At 35.3% G+C, this 21988-nt stretch overlaps 1 protein-coding gene across 11 annotated transcripts in view; it reads left to right on the top strand.

Moving 5' to 3' along the window:
- The window catches only part of COP1 (COP1 E3 ubiquitin ligase), a 241666-nt gene that overhangs the window by 92898 nt on the left and 126780 nt on the right, over positions 1 to 21988 (top strand). For all 11 annotated transcript variants that reach the window (XM_048224857.2, XM_026509296.4, XM_026509295.4 and 8 more), the window contains 2 exons: positions 5416 to 5530; positions 10643 to 10778. In XM_048224857.2, coding sequence (XP_048080814.1) covers positions 5416 to 5530; positions 10643 to 10778 — 251 coding nt within the window. The remainder of the gene's footprint in view (positions 1 to 5415; positions 5531 to 10642; positions 10779 to 21988) is intronic.

Genomic DNA, 21988 nt, shown 5'->3' with positions numbered 1-21988 from the left:
CCCTCAAAATTTAAAAGAATTATGTTGGTACGTAAAAAGGAGTATATTTCATGAATATGTAAATAGAAGCAGAATTACAGTAAAAGAAACTCTATGAACTGAGCTCTTAATATTAATTACTAGAACCATTCAAGTTACCCCTGTGCTTCTAACAAATTCCATCACCCTACCTCATGTCCAGAACTACTTTTCTGATATTTCTGTTAATCAGTGTGTTGATTTTTTAAAATAGTTTTACCATACATATATGTATCCCTATATTATTTGGTTTGGCTATATGTAGACTTTATAAAAATGATATAATATGTAGTTTTTTGAGATTTGTTTTTTCAAAGATTAGTTCCTAATGTCTGTGGATGTAGTTGATTCATCTTCCCTAAGGTATAATATTCCATTTAATGCACCACCATTTATCATTTGTCCAGTCTGTATACATTTGATGTTTTTGTAGTTTTTGTTTTTGCTATCAAGGCCATATTTGTACCTGTCTCCTGATATAGAGGTTCAAGAGTTTCCCTAGATTCTGTACCTAGGAGAGGAAGTGAGGGTGACAGGGTAGACACATCAGTAGTTTTTGTATTTTGTGATAATATCAAATTGTTTTCAAAGTCTTTTTATTAATATAAAGCTCCTACCACAGAAATATATGAGTTTATTTCTTCACATCCTTGTCAGTAATTAGTACTAAATGGTTGCCGCTTCAGTGGATAAGAAAAGTTAGTTGTGGTTTTAGATCTTATTTTTCTGACACTCTAAAGCTAGCTTGTTACATTTATTGGCCTTTAGTTTTTGTGAAATAACATTGCATGTCTTTTCCCATTTTTTAAATATTGGTCTTCTGTTTATTTACTTGTGGAAGCTTTAATATATGTTCAAGGTAGTAATAACTTGTTTCTTAGGTGTTGCGAATGTTGTGAATATCATCTTATAGTTTGTATCTTCTTGTCTCTGATGATGGATTTTGATGAACAGAAGTTCTTAATTTGAGTTATTGAATTTGTCACTTTTACAATTAGTGCCCTTTGTGTTTTATTTTAGAAATTCTGCCCTATTGAGATTATAAACATATCCAGTGATACAGCACATGGCCAATTTTGTAAATGTTCCATGTATGCTTAAGAAGAATATATGTTTCTAATTGGATACAGTGTTTTATATGTATTCATTAAATTAAGCTTTTAAATTAGGTTATACCATTTTCTCAGTTGAGTTGATGAGGTTAATCTATTGCTATGTTAGTGGTTTTGTCAATTTCTTTAGGAATTTTTGCTTTATGTATTTTTGAGGCTGTGCTAGTATGTATGTACTGGGTATACAATTATTAAGTTGGAAGTTTTGCATTTCCAGGTGCTGTTTCCATTTCCATTAATGCTTTTCATCTTGAGTTTTTTTCTTCTTTGATTAAATTTGCCTGGTATATTATTTTTCATGTTATTACTTCCAGATTTTTAGTGTCTTTATGTTTTTAGTGTTTTTTGGCAGATAGCATACAGTTATATTTTAAAATTCCTTTCTATCATGAATGTAATTAGTATTTATATTTATTACTCTTTTAATGCTTGCTGTTTGTCTCACTTTTTGTGTTTTTCTCTTACATTTTTACCCCCTTCTCCCACCATTTTACTGTTTTAAATGTTACCTATTCTGTTACTACGCTTTTAGTAGTTATCCTTGAAATTGATCCAAACTTAACACCTAACCAGAATCTAAACTTATTATCATCTTTAAAAAAAATTTTAATTGCAGTATAGTTGACATACAATGCTATATTAGTTTCAGGTGTACAGTATAGTAATTCAACAATTTTTTACATTACTTAGTGCTCATTGTGGTAAGTGTAGTCTTAATTCCCTTCACCTATTTCACGCATCTCCCCACCTTCCTCCTTTCTGGTAGCCATTAGTTTATTCTTTGTAGTTAAGAGTCTGTTTTTTGGTTTGTCTTTTTTTTTCTTTGTTCATTTATTTTGTTTCTTAAATACTGCGTCTGAGTGAAATTATATGATATTTGTCTTTCTCTGACTGACTTGGTTTACTTAGCTTTATACCCTGTTATACCTTCTGGATCTATCCATGTTGTTGCAAATGGCAAGATTTTGTTCTTTAGTATTCCTTTGCGTGTGTGTGTGTAGATACACACCACATCTTCTTTATCCATCTATCAGTGGACTCTTGGGCTGCTTCCATAGTTTAGCTATTGTAAGTAATGCTGCAGTAAACATAGGGTGCTCGTATCTTTTCGAATTAGTATTTTCAGATTGTTTGGGTAAATACCCAGGAGTGGAATTACTGGATCATATGGTAGTTCTGTTTTTAATTTCTGAGGAATCTCCATTCTGTTTTCCACAATGGCTGCACCAGTTTTCATTCCCATCAACAGTGTACAAGGGCTCCTTTTTCTCCACATCCTTGCCAACACTTGTTGTTTCTTTTCTTCTTTGGCGCCGCCACCGCCTCCTCCTCCTCCTCCTCCTCCTCCTCCTCCTCCTCCTCCTCCTTCTTCTTGTTCTTCTTTAACTTCAGCCATTCTGACAGGTGTGAGGTGATATCTCCTGTGGTTTTGATTTGCATTTCCCTGATGATCAGTGATATTGAGCATCTTATCATTAAATTTAATATCTTAATTACTCTCCTGACCAACACAAGTGCTCCAGAATTGACAGTTTTTTCACTCTTCTGATTTATATGTCGTTTTTTGGTGTGTTTATTCTGACTTGTTCTTAAGCCCCATAATTTATATAGTATAATCAATGTTACAAATAGTATTTAAAATTACTTATTGATTACAGGTTTTCTTCTTTTTATTTTGTTTCAGTCCTTCCAGTTTGTTTACTGAATTTTTCAAGCACACAATTTCACACGTTTTTTAGAAATGGCTTATAGGCAGTAGTCTTTGTTCTCATTCACATGAAAAAATACTTTGCTCATTTTGTTGCAGGGTAGTTTTGTCAGGATCTGAATTTTAGATTGAAGTTGTTTTCTTTCAACTTTTTGAGGATAACCAAAGTTCACTTCCCTAGCTTCTTTTATTGCTGTTCAGTGTTTCCCTCGTTAATTGTTGGGCCTGTCAGGTGAATTATCTTTTGTTTGTCTGATTTTTTTCCCCAAGATTTATTAATTTAGGGGCGCCTGGTTGGCTTGGTCTGCTTCTCCCTTTCTCTCTTCCTATGCCTCTCCTCCTGTTTGTGTTTGTGTGTTCTCGCTCTTCCTCTCTTTCTCTCAAATAAATAGATTGGGTCTTTGAAAACAAAAAAGATTTATTTATGTGAGAGAGAGAGGTAGAGAGAGACAGAGGGAGAAATTGAGAGGGTGTATGAATGGGGGGGGCGGAGGCAGGAGAGAGAGCATCTCAAGCTGACTTCTCATCTAGGGCAGAGCCCGACCTGGGGCTCAATCTCTTGACCCCAGATCATGACGTGAGCCAAAATCAAGAGTCGGGTGCTTAACCGAATGAGCCACCCAGGTGCCCCTATTTGTTTGATTTTAAAATCATTTTGTTTTTGGACAGAAACACAGTTTTGCCTTACTGTGTCTAATTATTGATTTCTTTTAAATTATCCTACTTGATAGGAATAATTTCTTTGTATTTATGTCTGTTTTCAGTTCTGGAAAGTTGTCAACATGAATTCTTCAAATATTTCTTCTTCAGTCTGTTAAAATTTTCTGGGTCTCTAAGTGCCCATATTTTCAGCCTTATACTTTTATGCTTCTTAACCTCTGTTTCAGATTTTCTGTCTTTATATCTTTTATCCTTAGTTCTGGTTAATTCCTTTAGATTTATCTTCTGGTTCACAAATTCTCTTTTCAGTCTCTCTCGTTTTAGTGTTTTTTCTTTTTTAGGTATTTGTCTCCAGATAAGTATTGTCCTCTTTGTCTTTCCCCTCTTCTGCACCATTATATTTTAAGATCACTTCTCTGAGTTCAGCTTCTTATTTGGTTGTATGTCTGTTGTATCTTCAGAAGTTGTCTTACTTACTTTCTTGTGATCCAAGCACTGCTGTAAAATAAGATTTTTACCTACCGTCTAGTTTTAGCAAGGGTTCACTTTAGAGTGTTCTGTTTAAGGTCAGTCGTTCCTTAATATTTCTTGCTTAAATATATTTGCAGTTGTTGTATAGTTACGGTGACCTTGTGTCATTTTAAGCTCTCATCATGTGTCTCATCTCTGTGTCTGTTTGTGGACCTTAAGCATTATAGAAAATAACCATTTGTGGAAAGAATTTTCTTATCCTTTCATTTAACATGGTGTAGGCAATATTATATATTGAGGATCATATATTTTTTTATAGATTTATATACCAATATATTTCAGCTTTACTGGCTTTATATATATCTGATTTAGTTATTCTGATCTTCTAATGTATATGTTAGACTAGTACATGCATATTACATATTACTGCCCCTTAATTTAATAACCAGTATTTTTTTTTTTAAAGATTTTATTTATTTATTTGACAGAGATAGAGACAGCCAGCGAGAGAGGGAACACAAGCAGGGAGAGTGGGAGAGGAAGAAGCAGGCTCACAGTGGAGGAGCCTGATGTGGGGCTCGATCCCGTAACGCCGGGATCACGCCCTGAGCCGAAGGCAGACGCTTAACTGCTGTGCCACCCAGGCGCCCCTTAATAACCAGTTATTAACTTAAATATATATTCTGACAATCAAGGACTATTTCTATTATTCAAAGAGTACAGGGCTGCAATATAAGGATGATGAAAAAGTAATTAGTTTTCTTTTGAACATTGTTTTCTAACAATTTCTGCATATTAAAATTCTCAAAATTCTAAAATTTAGCATGGTAGTTATAACAGATTCTATTTTAATTTAATTCGAAGAGTTGAAAGAAGCTTCTTATTTCATTCTTATAAAATTGGCCTTGAGAGCCTATTTGCATATTTTATTTTATTTTTTTGGCTGAAAGATTAGAGTTTTATAGCACACCATATTGTACCAATCAGGGGCCTAGCCCAGCTGGGACTCACCACTTGCCCCCGTGGGACTGCTTTCTCCCCCTCTCCCAAGTGGCCCCATCCTCAAGCCTTTCACCATCCCCAGAAGCCCCTCCCCTCTGGCCTTTGGTCCACGCAGTCCCTTCCCCATCTATGCACCTCCCTGTAATCTGAGGTATGTTGATAGATTTCCCCCTCCCTTACATAGTACAACTAGGCTTCTCCAGGAGGCTTGAGCTCAGGGGCAGGACCTGGCCCCCAGCTCCTCCCCCTGACCCCTGAAACCCTGAGCCTGTTTGCATTTTAAAATAAAAATGGGAAAATATGGTCTAGGAACTATGAGTATTTACTATTTGTAGTTACTTTAATATGTTGATATTTTGAATATGCAATCATTTAAATATTCTGTGCAGAAAAAAACTATCATTTGTTCTAAATTAAAAGTGTCTTTTCTTGTTACTACTTTAGACAAAGAAACAGCCTTGGTATAACAGCACATTAGCATCAAGAAGAAAACGACTCACTGCTCATTTTGAAGACTTAGAGCAATGTTACTTTTCTACAAGGATGTCTCGTATTTCAGGTACATATTCCAGACTTCTTAAAATATATCAAATTCATATGTCAGATCCTTTTTTAGCTTCTTATGCTAGATTTATATAAAGTCCTATTTATAAAGCAAAAGTGTGTATTTTCAATATATCCTGCCAGAATTTTGTGGAGATTCTTAGAGATCTTGAAGAACATTGCTTTCCAATAGCAATTTTTGTTTTTTTTCCCTCTATTTGGGGATTTTTAATCTCTATGTAGTGAGCTATATAAAATTAAGAAAAAAATCAACCGTGGATATGTTGTTAGGAGAAATAAGTTCCATTCAATTGCCTCTTATTATTAAATATTAAACGTTTATTAAGTTCTAAGTACTGTCCTTTGTGCTAATAATAAAAAGATGAAATAACTGATTTCTGTTGTCAGGGGGTTTTGTAAATTCAGTGGGGAAAGCAACAGGTAAGTAATTCTATGTGGTATTATACGTTGTATAAGCGTATTAGGGGAATAAAGAAGAATATCCACTAATTTGCTGGGAATGAAGAATCCACACCAAGTTGAAAATGGGGAAATGTAAGAGAATGATCACTGTAGGCATTTTAGAGGATTGTATTTAGTCAAGGCTAGAATTCATTAACCAAATAAAGTAATTAGAAACATTCAAAGTAGAGGAAATAAACTTATGCTACGTCATGGACATGATAGCATTGGATGGTTTCATTGCATTACTATAGTTTTGTCCCTTGAGCTGTAACTTTCTCAGTGTCTTTGCTCACCAGTGAAGTAGGGACATTCATACCAACCCTCTGTTTTGTTTTGTTTTTTAAGATTTATAGGTGATATAAATATATCTATAAAATATAAAATACAGTGCTTGGTATAAGTTAGGTGCTCAGTTAACTGATGTCATTGGTAATACACCTGCTCAAAGTTAGGACCGCCAAGGAAAAAAATGCATCATATTTTATTAGTTGTTAACAATTTGGCCTTAGTTTTCTCTTGAATAGGCATGTTTGTATTAAAATCTACACATTGTTAAAATTAAGAACACAAGAAACAATGGATGTTGGTGATGATATGGAGAAAGGGAAATCCTCTTGCACATTGGTGGGAATGCAGACTTTTGTAGCCACTCTGGAAAACAGTATGGAGATTTCTCAAAATGTTAAAAATAGGGGCGCCTGGGTGGTGCAGTCGTTAAGCATCTGCCTTTGGCTCAGGGCGTGATCCCAGCATCTGGGGTAGAGCCCCACATCAGGCTCCTCCGCTAGGAGCCTGCTTCTTCCTCTCCAACTCCCCCTTCCTCTTCCATCCCACTCTCTGGCTGTCTCTGTCAAATAATTAAAAAAAAAAAAAAGTTAAAAATAGAACTGCCCTGTGATCTAGCAATTGCATTACTAGGTACTTACTCAAAGGATAACAAAAATACAGATTCAAAGGGGTACATGCATCCCGATGTTTATAGCAGCATTATTAACAATAGCCAAACTATGGAAAGAGCCCAGATGTCCATTGAGTGATGAATGCATAAAGAAGATGTGGTATATGTTCACAAATGAAATATTAGTTAGCCATCAAAAAGAATGAAATCTTGCCATTCACAATGATGTGGATGGAGCTAGAGTATATTATGCTAAGTGAAATAAGTCAGAGGAAGGCAAATACCATATGATTTCTCTCATACGTGGAATTTAAGAAACAAAACAGAAGAACATATGGGAGTGTGGAGGTAAAAAGAGAAAACATATCATAAGAGATAAAGAATAAACTGAGGGGATGGAGGGAGTTGGGTGGGGGATGTGGGATGGGTATTAAGGAGGGCACTTCTTTTGATGAGCGCTAGGTGTTGTATGTAAGTGATGAATCACTGAATTTCTACTCCTGAAACTAGTATTGCACTGTATGCTGACTGACTAGAATTTAAATCAAAATTTGAAGGATAAAAAAATTAAATCTACACATTGCTTATTTCCTCTGGACAAATTTGCCTCAGGATTGGTCGTGGAGGAAAAAAGATTTACATACCATTTTTCCTGTGAAGTCAAGGACGGAGCCAAGCTTTGTTTATAAATGTGTATGAAATTAATGATCAAGAGTTTTTATAAGACGGAAAACTTTCATTGTATTGCCTGGGAGTTGAGCCCCTTATTGAGCCTCTGTAATAGTCTGTAAAGTGCAATAGAAAGCTGTGAAATTGGGGGCGCCTGGGTGGCGCAGTCGTTAAGCCACTGCCTTCGGCTCAGGGCGTGATCCCGGCGTTATGGGATCGAGCCCCACGTCAGGCTCCTCCGCTACGAGCCTGCTTCTTCCTCTCCCACTCCCCCTGCTTGTGTTCCCTCTCTCGCTGGCTGTCTCTCTCTCTGTCAAATAAATAAATAAAATCTTAAAAAAAAAAAAAAGAGAACTGTGAAATTGAAAATGGTTTGAAACTTACAATCTGATTGGCAGATGGTTTATATTAACCCTGTTAGATGTTATTTGTTGGTATGATGTTGAAATACATCCATAGGCAAATGGCAGACATTTAAAAGAAAAAGAGAGGTAGGAAAGAGAGATTGGGGAATAATTTTTAAGTAACCAGCAGCATAGGCATGCTGTGACATAGTAAAGGTGTAGTCACAGACCAGTCTATTTTGGGGATGTAAGATTACTGGAAGGTAGAATAAATTAAAACCAGGAGGAAGATTAGATTTTCATTTTTGTGAGCATGGCTATATTGTACTTAAAACATTTGTCCTTAGCTTTTAGGAGTCTGTCAAGTTTGTCTTACTGAACTTCCACTTTGACTCTACTTATTGTATTGCTGAATATGAAGTTCCTCCTAGTTTCCTTGACTATGAAGAGGAAATTTTAACTTCTACATAATGGAGTACATAGTGTTTGTTTTTCCTTCTGTATATTTTTAAATGAGAATCCATCCCCTCTTTCTGATTTTCAATTTTCAACTCTGAAAATGAGAAATGAAGATTAAGAGATTAATGCCCTGGACTCTTAATTGAAAGAGAAGGTAAATTATAAAGCGTTAGAAGAGAGAAAAGGGATGCTGAACACACTTTCACAAACTAATCTGTAATTGGAATAGGAAAAGTAATATGCTAGCAGGCATGCATGATTATTGACCATGAACCTACCAAGCAAATAAAATCCTACCTTTTCATAACCAGATAAAAATCAAATCCCTATACTTTCAGATACTAAAATAACGATTTTTAGTGTTTTCTTTATAACTTCTGTTGGAAGTAGGTGTTAATGAATACGTATGATGGGCAGAGAAGTTTAGCTACCCAGGAAAAGATTATGGTCTTCAACAGAATATGCGTTCTTGAATGCTTGTGAATTTTTTGTATTTTAGGATTGCATGTCAAAGTATAAAAGAGGAGATTTACATTAAATTAATATTTAAACATATATCTAAGGTGTCTTTCCAGTCACTATTACATTAAATACTCAGAGTTAATCGGATTATATATAAAAAGAACCAATTAGTTGTTACATGCAACCACTTTGTAGTGCAGTTGATTGATTTTACTGCAGTGACCCATGTTTTATTTCCAGTGTTTTGAATTTACTGAGAATAATTTTTGTGGAGCAGGAGCATTATTTAAGTAACATTATGACAGTGCATGCTAATTGGGTGGTTTTTTGCTGTTTTTCAAGTGGAAACACTGTAAGATTGGAACCTTTTATATAGGTTGTTAGATGAATTTGCTGTGTTAGTGTTTAAATCTTTAAAATGTAAAATACTGGAGACAGAAGCTTAGTATCAGAGACTAGTAATTTTTTTTTCGTGGTAGTAAGTGTTAGATAAATTTCTTTATGTCAGTCGTTGTCCTGTGCTAAAGGCGGATGCCCGACCCACTGAGCCACTCAGGCGCTCCAGACGTGATGATTCTTATATCTAAATTTTATTATGCCTACTTATTTTCAGAGGCCATTTAAGAAGGGGAAATCATGGGCACCATGTCGGTTAAGTGTACTACTCTTGGTTTTGGCTCAGGTTCATGATATCAGGGTCATGAGATGGACTACCTCATTGGGCTCCCTGCTCAGTGGGGAGTCTGCTTCCTCTCTTTCTCCCTCCCCCTGCTCGTGTACTCTCTCTCTATATCTCTCTCTCAAATAATTAAATCTTTAAAAGGGGGGAACCAAGTAAGTTTACTTTGAAAAAGTTGTATGTGTCTGTGTGTGTATGAGCTAAAAGTAAGGAAGAAAGTATGAAAACAGTGTTGTAACAATCTTCAAATTTCAGTTAGGAAGCTAACTAAATTGGGTGTTTTACTTTTCTTTCTTTGGAAAGGAAAAACAAGTCCAAATTTAAAGCAGTTTTGAAAAGCACTGATTTTTTATTCATGCTTTCTCTGTAGTCTTGTTTCTAGATTGGAGAACAGATAGGTGTGTTTATTCCCAGTCTTTCATGAGATGATTTTGTGATTTAAATTCCACATAATTTAATTGTGAATAGTTTACTGAAATGGACTTTACTCAAAGTATTTATACAGTGTTTTAGTGGATGGAATTAATGTTTTCCATATTCCACCACGAATTTGAGTAGAAGTATTTTGTTTATTTTTTAGAATAATTGATATGTTACAGTTTTCTACTCCCTTTTCATAATTGGATTTAAGAAACATCAAAGTATAATGTGAACAAGTATTTTACTTTCTTTTTACTTAAAAAGCAATTGCTTTCTTAATCTAAATTACGTTATAAATTGTGTTTTGATAGTTAATAAATGTGGGCATGCAGATTTATCTCTGTAAACGTGTTCCTTCAAAATAAAGAATAGACTCTGTGTATATACCCCTCTGTCCGCCCTCACTTTCTCCACTGATAAGGGATTTTTGTTTTAATAAAAGATTAAATTTCTCTTGATCAGAGGTACTTTTTTGTTTTTCTAAGAAATTGTTGTTTAAAAATTAAAATATTTACAGTATGTTTTTGTTGGTGTTGAAAGAGACAGTGTCTGTCAATGAACCACTAAAAAATTTTTATTAAAGCTGAAAGATCAGCTAGATAATTTGTGCATGCAGCTGTTCTCTAAATACTTAAGAATTGTTTGTATTTAGAATATAATTTTTAATCTGTGTATACTGCTCTTTGACTTACATTGCAGTTCAGTTTATTTTATTTTGTTTTCTTCATATAGATGATAGTCGAACTGCAAGCCAGTTGGATGAATTTCAGGAATGCTTGTCTAAGTTTACTCGATACAATTCAGTACGACCTTTGGCTACATTGTCATATGCTAGTGATCTCTATAATGGTTCCAGCATAGTCTCTAGGTAAGTATTGGGCAGCACTCTTTACTATTTAGAGTATGTAGAATTTAATTTGACAAGCAGTTTCATTGTTCTAGTTAAGAGCCTGTGTTCTGAAGTCACATTGCTTGCCAATTTGTAGTTTGTGGTCTTGGGCAAGTCCCTGCATCTCTTTAGTCCTCAATGTCTTCATCTTTAAAGTGGAATGATTAATAGTATTCACCTCATAGGGTTACAATTTGTGTTCTTATAATGTCTTTGTCTGGTTTTGGAGACAGGGTATGTATGCTCTTCTCATAAGGGCTCCCTCATTGGTATTATTTCTTCCTTATATACTTTGTAGAATTCTCCAGTGAAACTATCTTGGCCTTGAGTTTTCTTTGAGGGAAGAGTTTTAAATATAAATTAAATTTTTAAAAGAAGTGTAAGACTAATCAGGTTATTGATTCTTTTCTTGATTGAACATTATTTTTAGTTTGTGTTTTTAAAAGAATTTGCCCATTTCATGTAGGTTGTTGAATTTATTGGCATTCATGTGTTTATAATAGTCCTTTATTATGTTTTTATGTCTTAGATTCTCTAATGATGTTCTCTTTCTCATACCTGATATTGAAAACTTGTTTCCCTTTATTTATTTTTTTCTTTAATAGTCTGGTTTAGAAGTTTATCAATTTTATTTGTCTTTTCAAATAGCCAGCTCTTAGTTTTTTGATATTCTGTATTTTTCTGTTTTATTGATTTCTGCTCTTAACTTCATTATTTTTTTTCCTGCTTTCTTTAGGTTTAATTTGCCTCTTACCTTTGTAGTTTCTTAATGGAGAAACTAAAATGATTGAGTTGAAAATTTGTTTCTCTAATATAATTTGTGCTTTAAATTTCTCTCCATGGCCTGCATTAGCTGCATCCCATGAATTTTGATGTGGTATTTTTTCTTTTTTCCAAATTTTATTTTTAGTGTGATAAAATACGTGTAACATAAAATACACTATCTTAACCAGTGTACTGTTAAGTGATATTTAGTAAATACCTTCATAATATTGTGTAAGTGTCACCAGTATCCATCTCTTTAATACTTGACATCTTGTAAAACTGAAAATCAATAGCCGTTAAACAGTAACCCTTCATTTCCCCCTTCCCCGAATCCTGGCAACCACCCTTCTACTTTATTTTTCTATTATTTTGACTACTTTGAGTATCTCATATAAGTGAAATCGCACAGTTTTTTTGTGACTGACTTATTTCACTTAGCAAAATGTTCTCAGTTTTTGTCTATGTTGAAGCATATATCAAAATTTTCTTACTTTTTAAGGCTAAATAACACTCCATTGTATGTATGTATATGCCACATTTTGCTTATCTGTTTGTCTGTTGATGGACACATATGTTGCTTCCCTGTCTTTTAACTCTTGTGAGTAATACTGCTATGAACATGGGTGAACAGATACCTCTTCAAGACCTTGTTTTCAGTTGTTTTAGGTATATCCCAGATATGGCATTGCTGGATTATATGGTAATTCTATTTCTAATTTTTTGAGGAGCTGCCATAATGTTTTCTCCACAGAGGCCGTGCCATTTTTTTTACAATCCCACCAGCAATCATAAGGCTTCCAGTTTCTCTACATTTTTGCCAGCACTTGTTATTTTCTCTGTTTTTGATAGTCACCGTCCTAACAGGTGTGAGGTGGTAGCTCTTAGATTTGCTTTGCATTTCCCTAATGATTAGTGGTGATGTGCTTTGTTTCCTCTGTTTATTGGCCATTTGTTTTAGAGCAATTTCTGTTAAAGTCTTTGCCCAGTTTTGAATTTTGTTTTTGTTGTGTTTCAGTAGTTCTCTATATATTCTGGCTATTAATCTCTTACCAGATTTGTACATATTTTCTCTCATTCTATGGGTTGTGTTTTTACTTTGTTGATATTGTCTGTTGATTCACAGAATTTTATAATTTTCATGACATCTAATTTGTTTATTTTTCTTTCGTTGCCTGTGCTTTTGATGTCATATCCCAGAAATTATTATCAAATCCTAAGTCATGAAAACAGTTTTATAGTTTTGTGTTTTATTTTATTTTATTTTTTAAAGATTTTATTTATTTGTTTGACAGAGAGACAGACAGCCAGTGAGAGAGGGAACACAAGCAGGGGGAGTGGGAGAGGAAGAAACAGGCTCCCAGCGTAGGAGCCTGATGTGGGGCTTGATCCCAGAACGCCGGGATCACACCCTGAGCTGAAGGCAGATGCTTAACGACTGAGCCACCCAGGAGCCCCTATAGTTTTGTGTTTTAGATTGAACTTTTTGATCCATTTTGAGTTAATTTTTGTGTATGGTTTTAGGTAAGGGTCCAACTTCATTCTTTTTTTCATGTGGATATGCAGTATCCTCAGCATCACTTCTTGAAAAACTCCTTTCCCTATTGAATGGTATTGCCACTCTTGTCAAAGGTCATTTCACCATGTATGCAAAGGTTTATTTCTGGGTTCTCTTCTCTGCTGCATTGGCCTTTATATCTGTTTTTATGCCACTACCACACTTTTGTTAAGAGATACAGCGAGAGAGTGAGGGCTGGTGGGCAGAGGCAGAGGGAGAGAATCTTAAGCAGGCTCCACACCCAGCACAGAGCCCAGTATGGGACTCGATCTCATGCCCTGAGATCATGACCTGAGCCAAAATCAAAAGTTAGAGTCTTAACAGAATGAGCCACCCAGGCTCCCCAACACATTGTTTTATCATAGCTTTGTAGTAAATTTTGAAATCAGGAAGCGTGAGTCCTTGGCTCTGTTCTTTTTCAAGATTGTTTTTTCTATTTCTGCAGAAAATGTCATTGGGATTTTGACAGGGATTGCATCGAATCTCTAGATTACTTTGGGTAATACTGACATCTTAACAATTTTCAGTCTTCTGATCCATGGACATGAGATGTATCTCCATTTATTTTTGTCCTCTTTAATTTTTTTCAGCAATTTTTTGTAGTTTTCATTGTACAAATCTTTCACTTTTGATTAATTCCTAAATATTTTTTGATGCTGTTGTTAAGTGGAGATGTTTTTATAATTTTTTGACTATTCATTGTTACTACATTGAAGATACGATTTTCATTTTCATTCAGTTCATGAAACTTAAGTTTCAAATTTGATTTTTTTTTGACTCACGGATTATTGAAACATCTTAATTGTTTTCAGATGTTGGGATTTTCTAGTTATCTTTTTGTTATTATGTTGTTTTTATCTTCATCATCTTGGTGACCATTCTTTAAAAATTTTTAATAAAAATTTTCTAATATACATAAAAATAGAGTGGAATAATAATCCCTCATATACCCATCTTCCAGATTCAGCAGTGATCCAGATTTTGCTATACTTGCTTCTTTTATACTTTTCATTCTTTCTTTGCTTACACATATTTTTTTGAAGATTTTATTTATTTGAGAGAGTGCGATAGCCAGATAGAGCACAAGCAGGGAGGAGAGGGACAAGCAGACTCCCACCAGCTGAGCAGAGAGCCTGATGTGGGGCTTGATCCCAGGACCCTGGGATCATGATCTAAGCTGAAGGCAGATGCTTAACTGACTGAGCCACACAGGTGCTCCTGCTTAAGTATTTTGAGACAAATTTCAGATGCTATGTCATTTCATCCTTATATCCTTAAAGAATGCATATGAACATTGTAAAACCATAGGGCTATCATATGTAACACAATTACCAGTAGTCCCTTGGTATCATTACATTGCTTGTTTATGTTAAAACCTCCTAGATAGAATTAAGAAACCTTAAAAAGATGTTTTGATGTAGATCAGGAATTTGGCAAGTTTTAACTTACGCAATACATTACTATGTATGGTTTTCCATTTGCATTATGAAGATTTCTATTACCATATAAAAATACAGATCTTGGAATTTAAGCTGATAGCTAAAGAGTCTTGCAGTAAAACTTTTATTGTATTCCAGCTGATTTAGCTCAGTAGCAAGTAAGACAAGAATCATAGATTTTTTCCCTATGTGTTGGTAAGGTGAGTTTTCTTTATCAAGCCGTGGAGTGATTTTAACTTGAAAATACAGTAGCTTGTGGGGCTTATTTAACTAATGAATTGAGTGATTAAATTTATATAACAGAAATTAATTGACCCCTTAATGTGGGCTAGCCTCAGTATAACCATGAATAAGCCAGATATGATGCTTGGATTTAGGAAAACTCTTAGTATTATTTCAGTGCATTTATAGAAGCAATGTAAGAAAGTTTTTCAAACATTTTAGCTTGGAGTAACAGTGTAACACTATTGCTTAATTACTATCATTATTATTTTCTTGAGAAAGAGAGCGCTGCTGTGCTTGTGCACAAGGGGTGGGGTGATGAGGGGCAGAGGGAGAGAGAGAATCCCAAGCAGCCTCCGCACCCAGTGATGAGCCTATCATTGGGCTCGATCCCAGAACCCTGAGATCATGACCTGAACTGAAACCAAGAGTTGGACACTTAACTGACTGAGCCACCCAGGCGCCCCTTAAATTCTTAACTAGTGTAAGAATGCATAATATATGTTTTTTAAAAGCTTCAGAAATGTAGCTTGAGTGTTGAAATGGCAAAAATAAGGATGGAAGTTTATTAGAATGACCTGAGGTATACATTTACCTATAATTATGTGGCTCTACTCAACTAAAATGCAGATTATAGCTCTAGTATAATATAGATTAATGTCCCTTAGCATTGTAAATTGATCGTGCATTGTATTTTCTTTTCCATTAAAAAATGAACAGAAATCCAAAAACAAAGTAAAAATTTCCACCTTAACTTTATATTACAAAAGCAGCATTTCTAGTTAGAAAATGTAGAATTGGTTATACATCTCTAGGATTCAAAAGAGAGTAAGAGCCATTTTTCCCCCATCATTTTTGAAAGTCATTTTAGCTTGATTTTAATATAATCCTGGGCTGGTGTTTTTTTTTTTTTTTTTTTAAGTGCTATTAAGTCACCCCCCAGTCCCCCCGCCAAGTTTTGTTTAAATTCTAGTTAGTTAATACTAGTGTAATATTGATTTCAGGAATATTAAGTCCTGATCATACAGAGAAATCTGTGTCAGAGCATTGTGTATTCTGAGGCAGAAGTTTACTGAAGACTGAAATGAGATTTCAGTTTGGGAATACCACTTAATGAAACTGAGATTAGGGGTTCCCGGGTGGTGCAGTTGGTTGGCCAGTGCAGTTGGTTGGGTGTCAAACACCCACAGTCCCTCGGAGTCTTCTTGAGGCTCCCCCCGCCCATGCTCGCTTGCTTGCTCTTTCTCTGGAATAAAGAAACCTTTTTATTTTTTTAAAGTGAAATTGGTTTTATTAAAATATTTTAATTAAGAATTTAAAAGATACCTTTAGTTGTTTCATCTTGCATGCTAATCACATCTGTTCTTTTATTGACATTGAATTAACATTTCTGAAAAAAAATTTCAGTTTTGAAGTTTTACAATACAAGACAGGATAGATGAAGACTAGTAGGTAGCAACAAGGAAAATAGTATTTAGAAAGACTTTGCAAGTTTCACAGCCCTGGTGATTTTTTTGCTTTTCCTACTTCCTTATATTTACACACATCATTGATAATAAACTCAACTTTAAAGACTTAATTCCTCGCAAAATAGGACATTTCGATGAAGAATTTCCTTTGGGAAAAGAGATAAAAACATATTAGAAATGAGAAATCATGTTGAATTTGCATTATTTAATAATGCTGCATTATTTCGTTACATTGAAGAAGAAATTATTCTTACTGTAAAATTGCATGAAATATATCTAGTGTTGGTCATTCACTGCATTGAGAATCTCACTGAGAGAAAAAAACTTGGTTTTAGTTTTTCTTTTGCTTATGGATCATGTTGGGTTATTTAATATCATACTTGTAATTCCACAAGGTGGCAGCATTTGTTTACTTTGACAGTATCTCAACTGTTAGTAGACTAGGTATGGAACTAAATGGCTGATAGGAAAGTTCATGCTCATGAATACTAGATGGTCCTAGGTTAACAGCAGCAAGTAATGGAAAGGATAAAACTCATCTTACATATGAAAATGATGTCACATTTTGCATATATTCTTGAATATCTAGCAACCATCAGAGAGGAATTTTTTTGAAACTGCATTGTTTGAACTTACTGAATACTTATCAGTGGCTGTCTCTTGAATTCTTGGTTTGAATTTTACACCTAGATTGTTACGGTTAAAATTGTTCTACATTCCATATGTAGTTTAGAGGTTATATTAACATTTTTGCTATGTTTTTTCAAATTTTTATATTCTATTTATTTTTTTTATTATGATATGTTAGTCACCATACAGTACATTATTAATTTTTGATGTAGTGTTCCATGATTCATTATTTGCATATAACACCCAGTGCTCCATGCAATAAGTGCCCTCCTTAATACCCTTCACCAGGCTAGCCCATCCCCCCACCCCCCCCAAAACCCTCAGTTTCTCCAGAGTCCATAGTCTCGTGGTTCATTTCCCCCTCTGTTTACCCCCCCCTTCATTTTTCCCTTCCTTCTCCTAATGGTCTTCCTGCTATTCCTTATGTTCCACAAATGACTGAAACCGTATGATAATTGTCTTTCTCTGCTTGACTTATTTCACTTAGCCCAAAGTTTTAAATAGAATTGCAGCAGGCATTAGTAAATTTATAAGAAGAAAATGGTTATGTATTGTGGCATTCATTGCTACTGGTAGATCAGTCGTTACACTGATAATGTAGTCTTTGATTATTTGATTACGTTTTAAAAGATACCTTCGTAAGTAGCTTACATGATATTTTAAGTATTTCACTAACTCATTTAATCTTTATATAAAACCTATGGAATAAGGCATTGTGATCAATCCCATTGTACAGATGAGGAATTGTGGTAGAGAGAAATTATCTAAATTGTCCAAGTTCAACACAATGCTAGCGAATGATAGAATTAAGATTTGAACTGAGACATTGTGTCTTCAGGGGTTCTACTCTTCCGTTTTCCCTTCAGGACCTGTTGAAACACTGTACTTTTGAGACACCCAAAAGAATAAAAGGAATGAATTATTTTGAGTTTCTTTTTTTCTTTTTTAAGATTTTATTTATTTATTTTGGGGTGGGGAGGAGCAGAGGGAGAGGCAGAGAATCTCTGGAAGACTCCCTGCTGAGCGCAGAGTCTGGCATGAGGCTTGGTCCCTAACCCTGAGATCATGACCTGAGCCGAGACACTCAACCAGCTGAGCCACCCAGGCACTCCTCTTTTGCGTTTATGATACTTGGTATCTCTATTACTTTCGTGTCTGATTTTCCCTTAATAATGAACATGTTTTTTAAATTTTAATTTGATATAGGTAGTCTATTAAAATGCTGCTTTTGACATAGCTTGGAACTATTCATGTTCAACGTTTATTTATTTATTTTTGTAGTAGCCAGTTATAAGGGTTGTGTTTCCTAAATTTCAATTTTTAATGACAGCCAGTACTGATTCTGTATTGTAGAATGCTGTGACTTTTTAATTTATATTTAAAAACATCTCCAGGTAATTAAATGACTTGTTTTCAAAGGAAAAATTATGACTTTTTATTTTATTTTATTTATTTTTTAAACAAGTTGTTTTGTTTGTTTTGTTTTAAGTAGGCTCTGTGCTGGGCCCCAGTGTGGAGCCCATCATAGGGTTCAAACTCAGTGACCCTGAAATCAAGACCTGAGCTGAAATTGAGTCAGACAGACACTTAACCCACTGAGCCACCCAGGCGCCCTATGACTCTTTAGGACTGCTAATGAACTTTCTCTTTTTTTCAGAAGATATTTTTGTTATCATCTTACAGGTTATTGGGCTCTCTGGGGTCAATGAGAAATGTAAGGATTTGGGAGTACAGAAAAAAGGATTTCCTTCCAGAATTTTGCTCAGGCCTAGTCTTTTAAAGCAGTATTTTTATTTTTATTTTTTTTTGTTTTTGTTTTTGTTTTTGTTTTTGTTTTTATTTATTTATTTATTTATTTATTTATTTATTTATTTATTTTAGATTTTATTTATTTGACAGAGATAGAGACAGCCAGCGAGAGAGGGAACACAAGCAGGGGGAGTGGGAGAGGAAGAAGCAGGCACATAGCGGAGGAGCCTGATGTGGGGCTCGATCCCATATCGCCAGGATCACGCCCTCAGGCGAAGGCAGACGCTTAACGCCTGCGCCACCCAGGCGCCCCTAAAGCAGTATTTTTAAAAACTGTGTTCTAAACTTCAAGTTTCCTCAGGAAAGAGGTTTTATCTATCTTATTCTGGCTGGCTCCCCATTTCTGGCAAATGATAGGTGCTTAAAAGTGAATATTTGTTGAATGAATGGAAAACTCTTTTGCTTGCTCTGGGAGGATCTAGAGGGCTCCAGTAGTTGTCCAACTCAACTTGCTTTTATATATTTGCTTCTTGGTAAGTGTTCCTTTGAAGAAAGTATCCCTAGGCTACAAAAGAAGTTTGTAAATCACCAATGACACGTGACAGAAAAGTAGTGTTAATAACTTAAAATAGAGAAGTCTAGGATTGTCAGCAAGTGTTGATGAGCTTCCTACTTCTATGACAATTCAAGATACAGGTTAAAAGTGAGATATGAGGGGCGCCTGGGTGGCACAGCGGTTAAGCGTCTGCCTTCGGCTCAGGGCGTGATCCCGGCGTTATGGGATCGAGCCCCACATCAGGCTCCTCCGCTATGAGCCTGCTTCTTCCTCTCCCACTCCCCCTGCTTGTGTTCCCTCTCTCGCTGGCTGTCTCTCTCTCTGTCAAATAAATAAATAAAATCTTTAAAAAAAAAAAAGTGAGATATGAATAGTCCAAGCTTACATAATGGAAGCTGTTACATCCTTTCCTTCCCTCATAGCCTCTACCCTAAAATTTTCCTATTGTCATTTCCTTGTTTTTCTGTTTTCTTTTGCCCCTGCTTAGGCTGAGGCTTTTCAGTACTACCCAGTGAAGCCATAAACTCAAATCATTTTACATTTACTATCTCGAAGTGTTAATTGGGTTAGCATTTGAGATTTTAGTACACTAGTAAAAGTTTGTTATAAAATATGCCTACAACAAAGGTTTAGAATTAAAATATTGCCTTTTATGATAAAATTCTTATTTTTTGTTAACCTAATGACTCTCTTCAAATAATCAAAGTAGAAAAAGAATTAGAATGATTGTTTGGTATCCAAGAGATTAAAGTAGGACTAGTGGCTGGAAGTTACATTTTAAGGTAACATAGGGAAGATCTTCATAGTCAACAGTGTGCAGAAGTAGGATAGGCTTCATCAGGAGGCAGTTGCTATATGCTCTTAGGACTTTAAAACTAAGCTGTACTTTTTTTTTTTTTAATGCAGAAAATTTTTGTGCCATCTTGAGGTCAGTTATATATTCACCTATATTTGTCTAGAATGTTTATTTGAGAGAGAGAGAGAGAGAGAGAGAGAGAGAGAGAGAGAAGAACACAGAGGGAGAGTGAGAGGGAGAAGCAGACACAGGGCTTGATCCCAGGACCCTGGGATCATGATCTGAACTGAACGCAGACACTTAACCGACTGAGCTACCTAGGCGCCCCTTATTTTTGTTTTAATTTTTAAAAATTGTATCTATTCATACTGTAAGTGCTGATAGTACCAGTAAAAGTGATGTACAGATTAGTGGAGAGACAAAATCTATAAGCCAATATATAGAAAAAAGCATTTTAAGTGCTGTGAAAATATCTACTGGCTACAGTATGGACAGTGGATTTGAGATAAGGAATAGTGGAAGCAGGGGGATCAGATATATAAGTAGTTTTGAGTTGTCCTGGCCACATATGATGATGGCCTGTGGTCTATTCTAGGAGGAAGTCAGTAGAGCTTGGACAAAGTAGTATTTAAGACATATTTAGGGACTAGAGTAGACAAAACATGATGATTGAGGTATATAATCTTTGAAGGAGAGGAAGATAATTTCCAGGTCCTTGGTTTGAATACCTGGGCAGAAAAATGTGTTTGTTTGTTTTTTTTAACTTAAATTCAGTTAATTAACATATAGTGTATTGTTAGTGTCAGAGGTAGAGTTCATTGATTCCTCAGTCTTATATAACACCCAGTGCTCATTACATCCTGTGCCTTCCTTAAAGTCCCATCACCCAGTTACCACCCCCCCCCAAGCAACCCTGTTTGTTTCTTATGATTAAGCATCTCACGGTTTGTCTCCCTCTCTGATTTCATCTTGTTTTATTTTTCCCTCCCTTTCCTGTGCTTTTTTGTTTCTTAAATTCCGCAAGAGTGAAATCATATGATAATTGTCTTTCTCTGATTAACATATTTTGCTTAGCATAATACCCTCTAGTTCCATCCTCATCATTGCAAATGGCAAGATTTCATTTTTTTAATGGCTGAGTAATATTCCATTGTATGTATATACCACATCTTTATCATTCATCTGTCGGTGGACATCTGGGCTCTTTCCACAGTTTGGACATTGCTGCCATAAACATTGGGGTGCAGGTGCTCTTTCGGATCACTACATTTGTGTCTTTGATGTAAATACCTAGTAGTGGATTGCTGGGTCATAGGGTAGCCCTATTTTCAACTTTTTGAGGAACCTCCATACTGTTTTCCAGAGTGGCTGCCCCAGCTTTCATTTCCGACCAACAGTGTGAGGAGGGTTCCCCTTTCTCTGCATCCTCACTAACATCTTTCGTTTCCTGAGTTGTTAACTTTAGCCATTCTGAGCAGTGCGAGGTGGTATCTCAATGTGGTTTTGATTCGTATTTCCCTGATGCCAAGTGATGTGGAGCATATTTTCATGTGTCTGTAAACCACTTGTATGTTTTCTTTGACGAAGTGTCTGTTCATGTCTTCTGCCCATTGTTGAATGGATTATTTGTTCTTTGGGTTTTGAGCTTGATAAGTTCTTTATAGATTTTGGACACTAGCCCTTTATCTGTTAAGATAAGAAAAATGTAGTGTTATTTACAGAAATAGAGATACTGGAGGAAGAGCAGGTTTGAGGGCAATGAGGTGCTTGAGAGATAACCAAGTAGAGATTTTGCATAGGCTTGCTAGATACACAGAAAATAAATTTGTACCATTGATAATGGGCACTGTGGTTGTAGATTGATAGAGCTCCAACATTTAAAGATCGAGGTAGATGAGGAGGAACCAATAAAGCTGACTGAGGTAGTTTTTAGATAAGAATGAAAACCAGGAAAGTATATGCCCTGCAAACCAGGAAACAGGAGATAATCTGCAGGGTTAGATATTGG

Source organism: Ursus arctos, unplaced genomic scaffold (assembly GCF_023065955.2).
Source record: "Ursus arctos isolate Adak ecotype North America unplaced genomic scaffold, UrsArc2.0 scaffold_2, whole genome shotgun sequence".
In the NCBI taxonomy this organism is placed as follows: Eukaryota; Metazoa; Chordata; class Mammalia; order Carnivora; family Ursidae; genus Ursus; species Ursus arctos.
The sequence above is the reverse complement of the archived record's forward strand: the minus strand, read 5'-3'. Positions and strand labels throughout refer to the sequence as shown.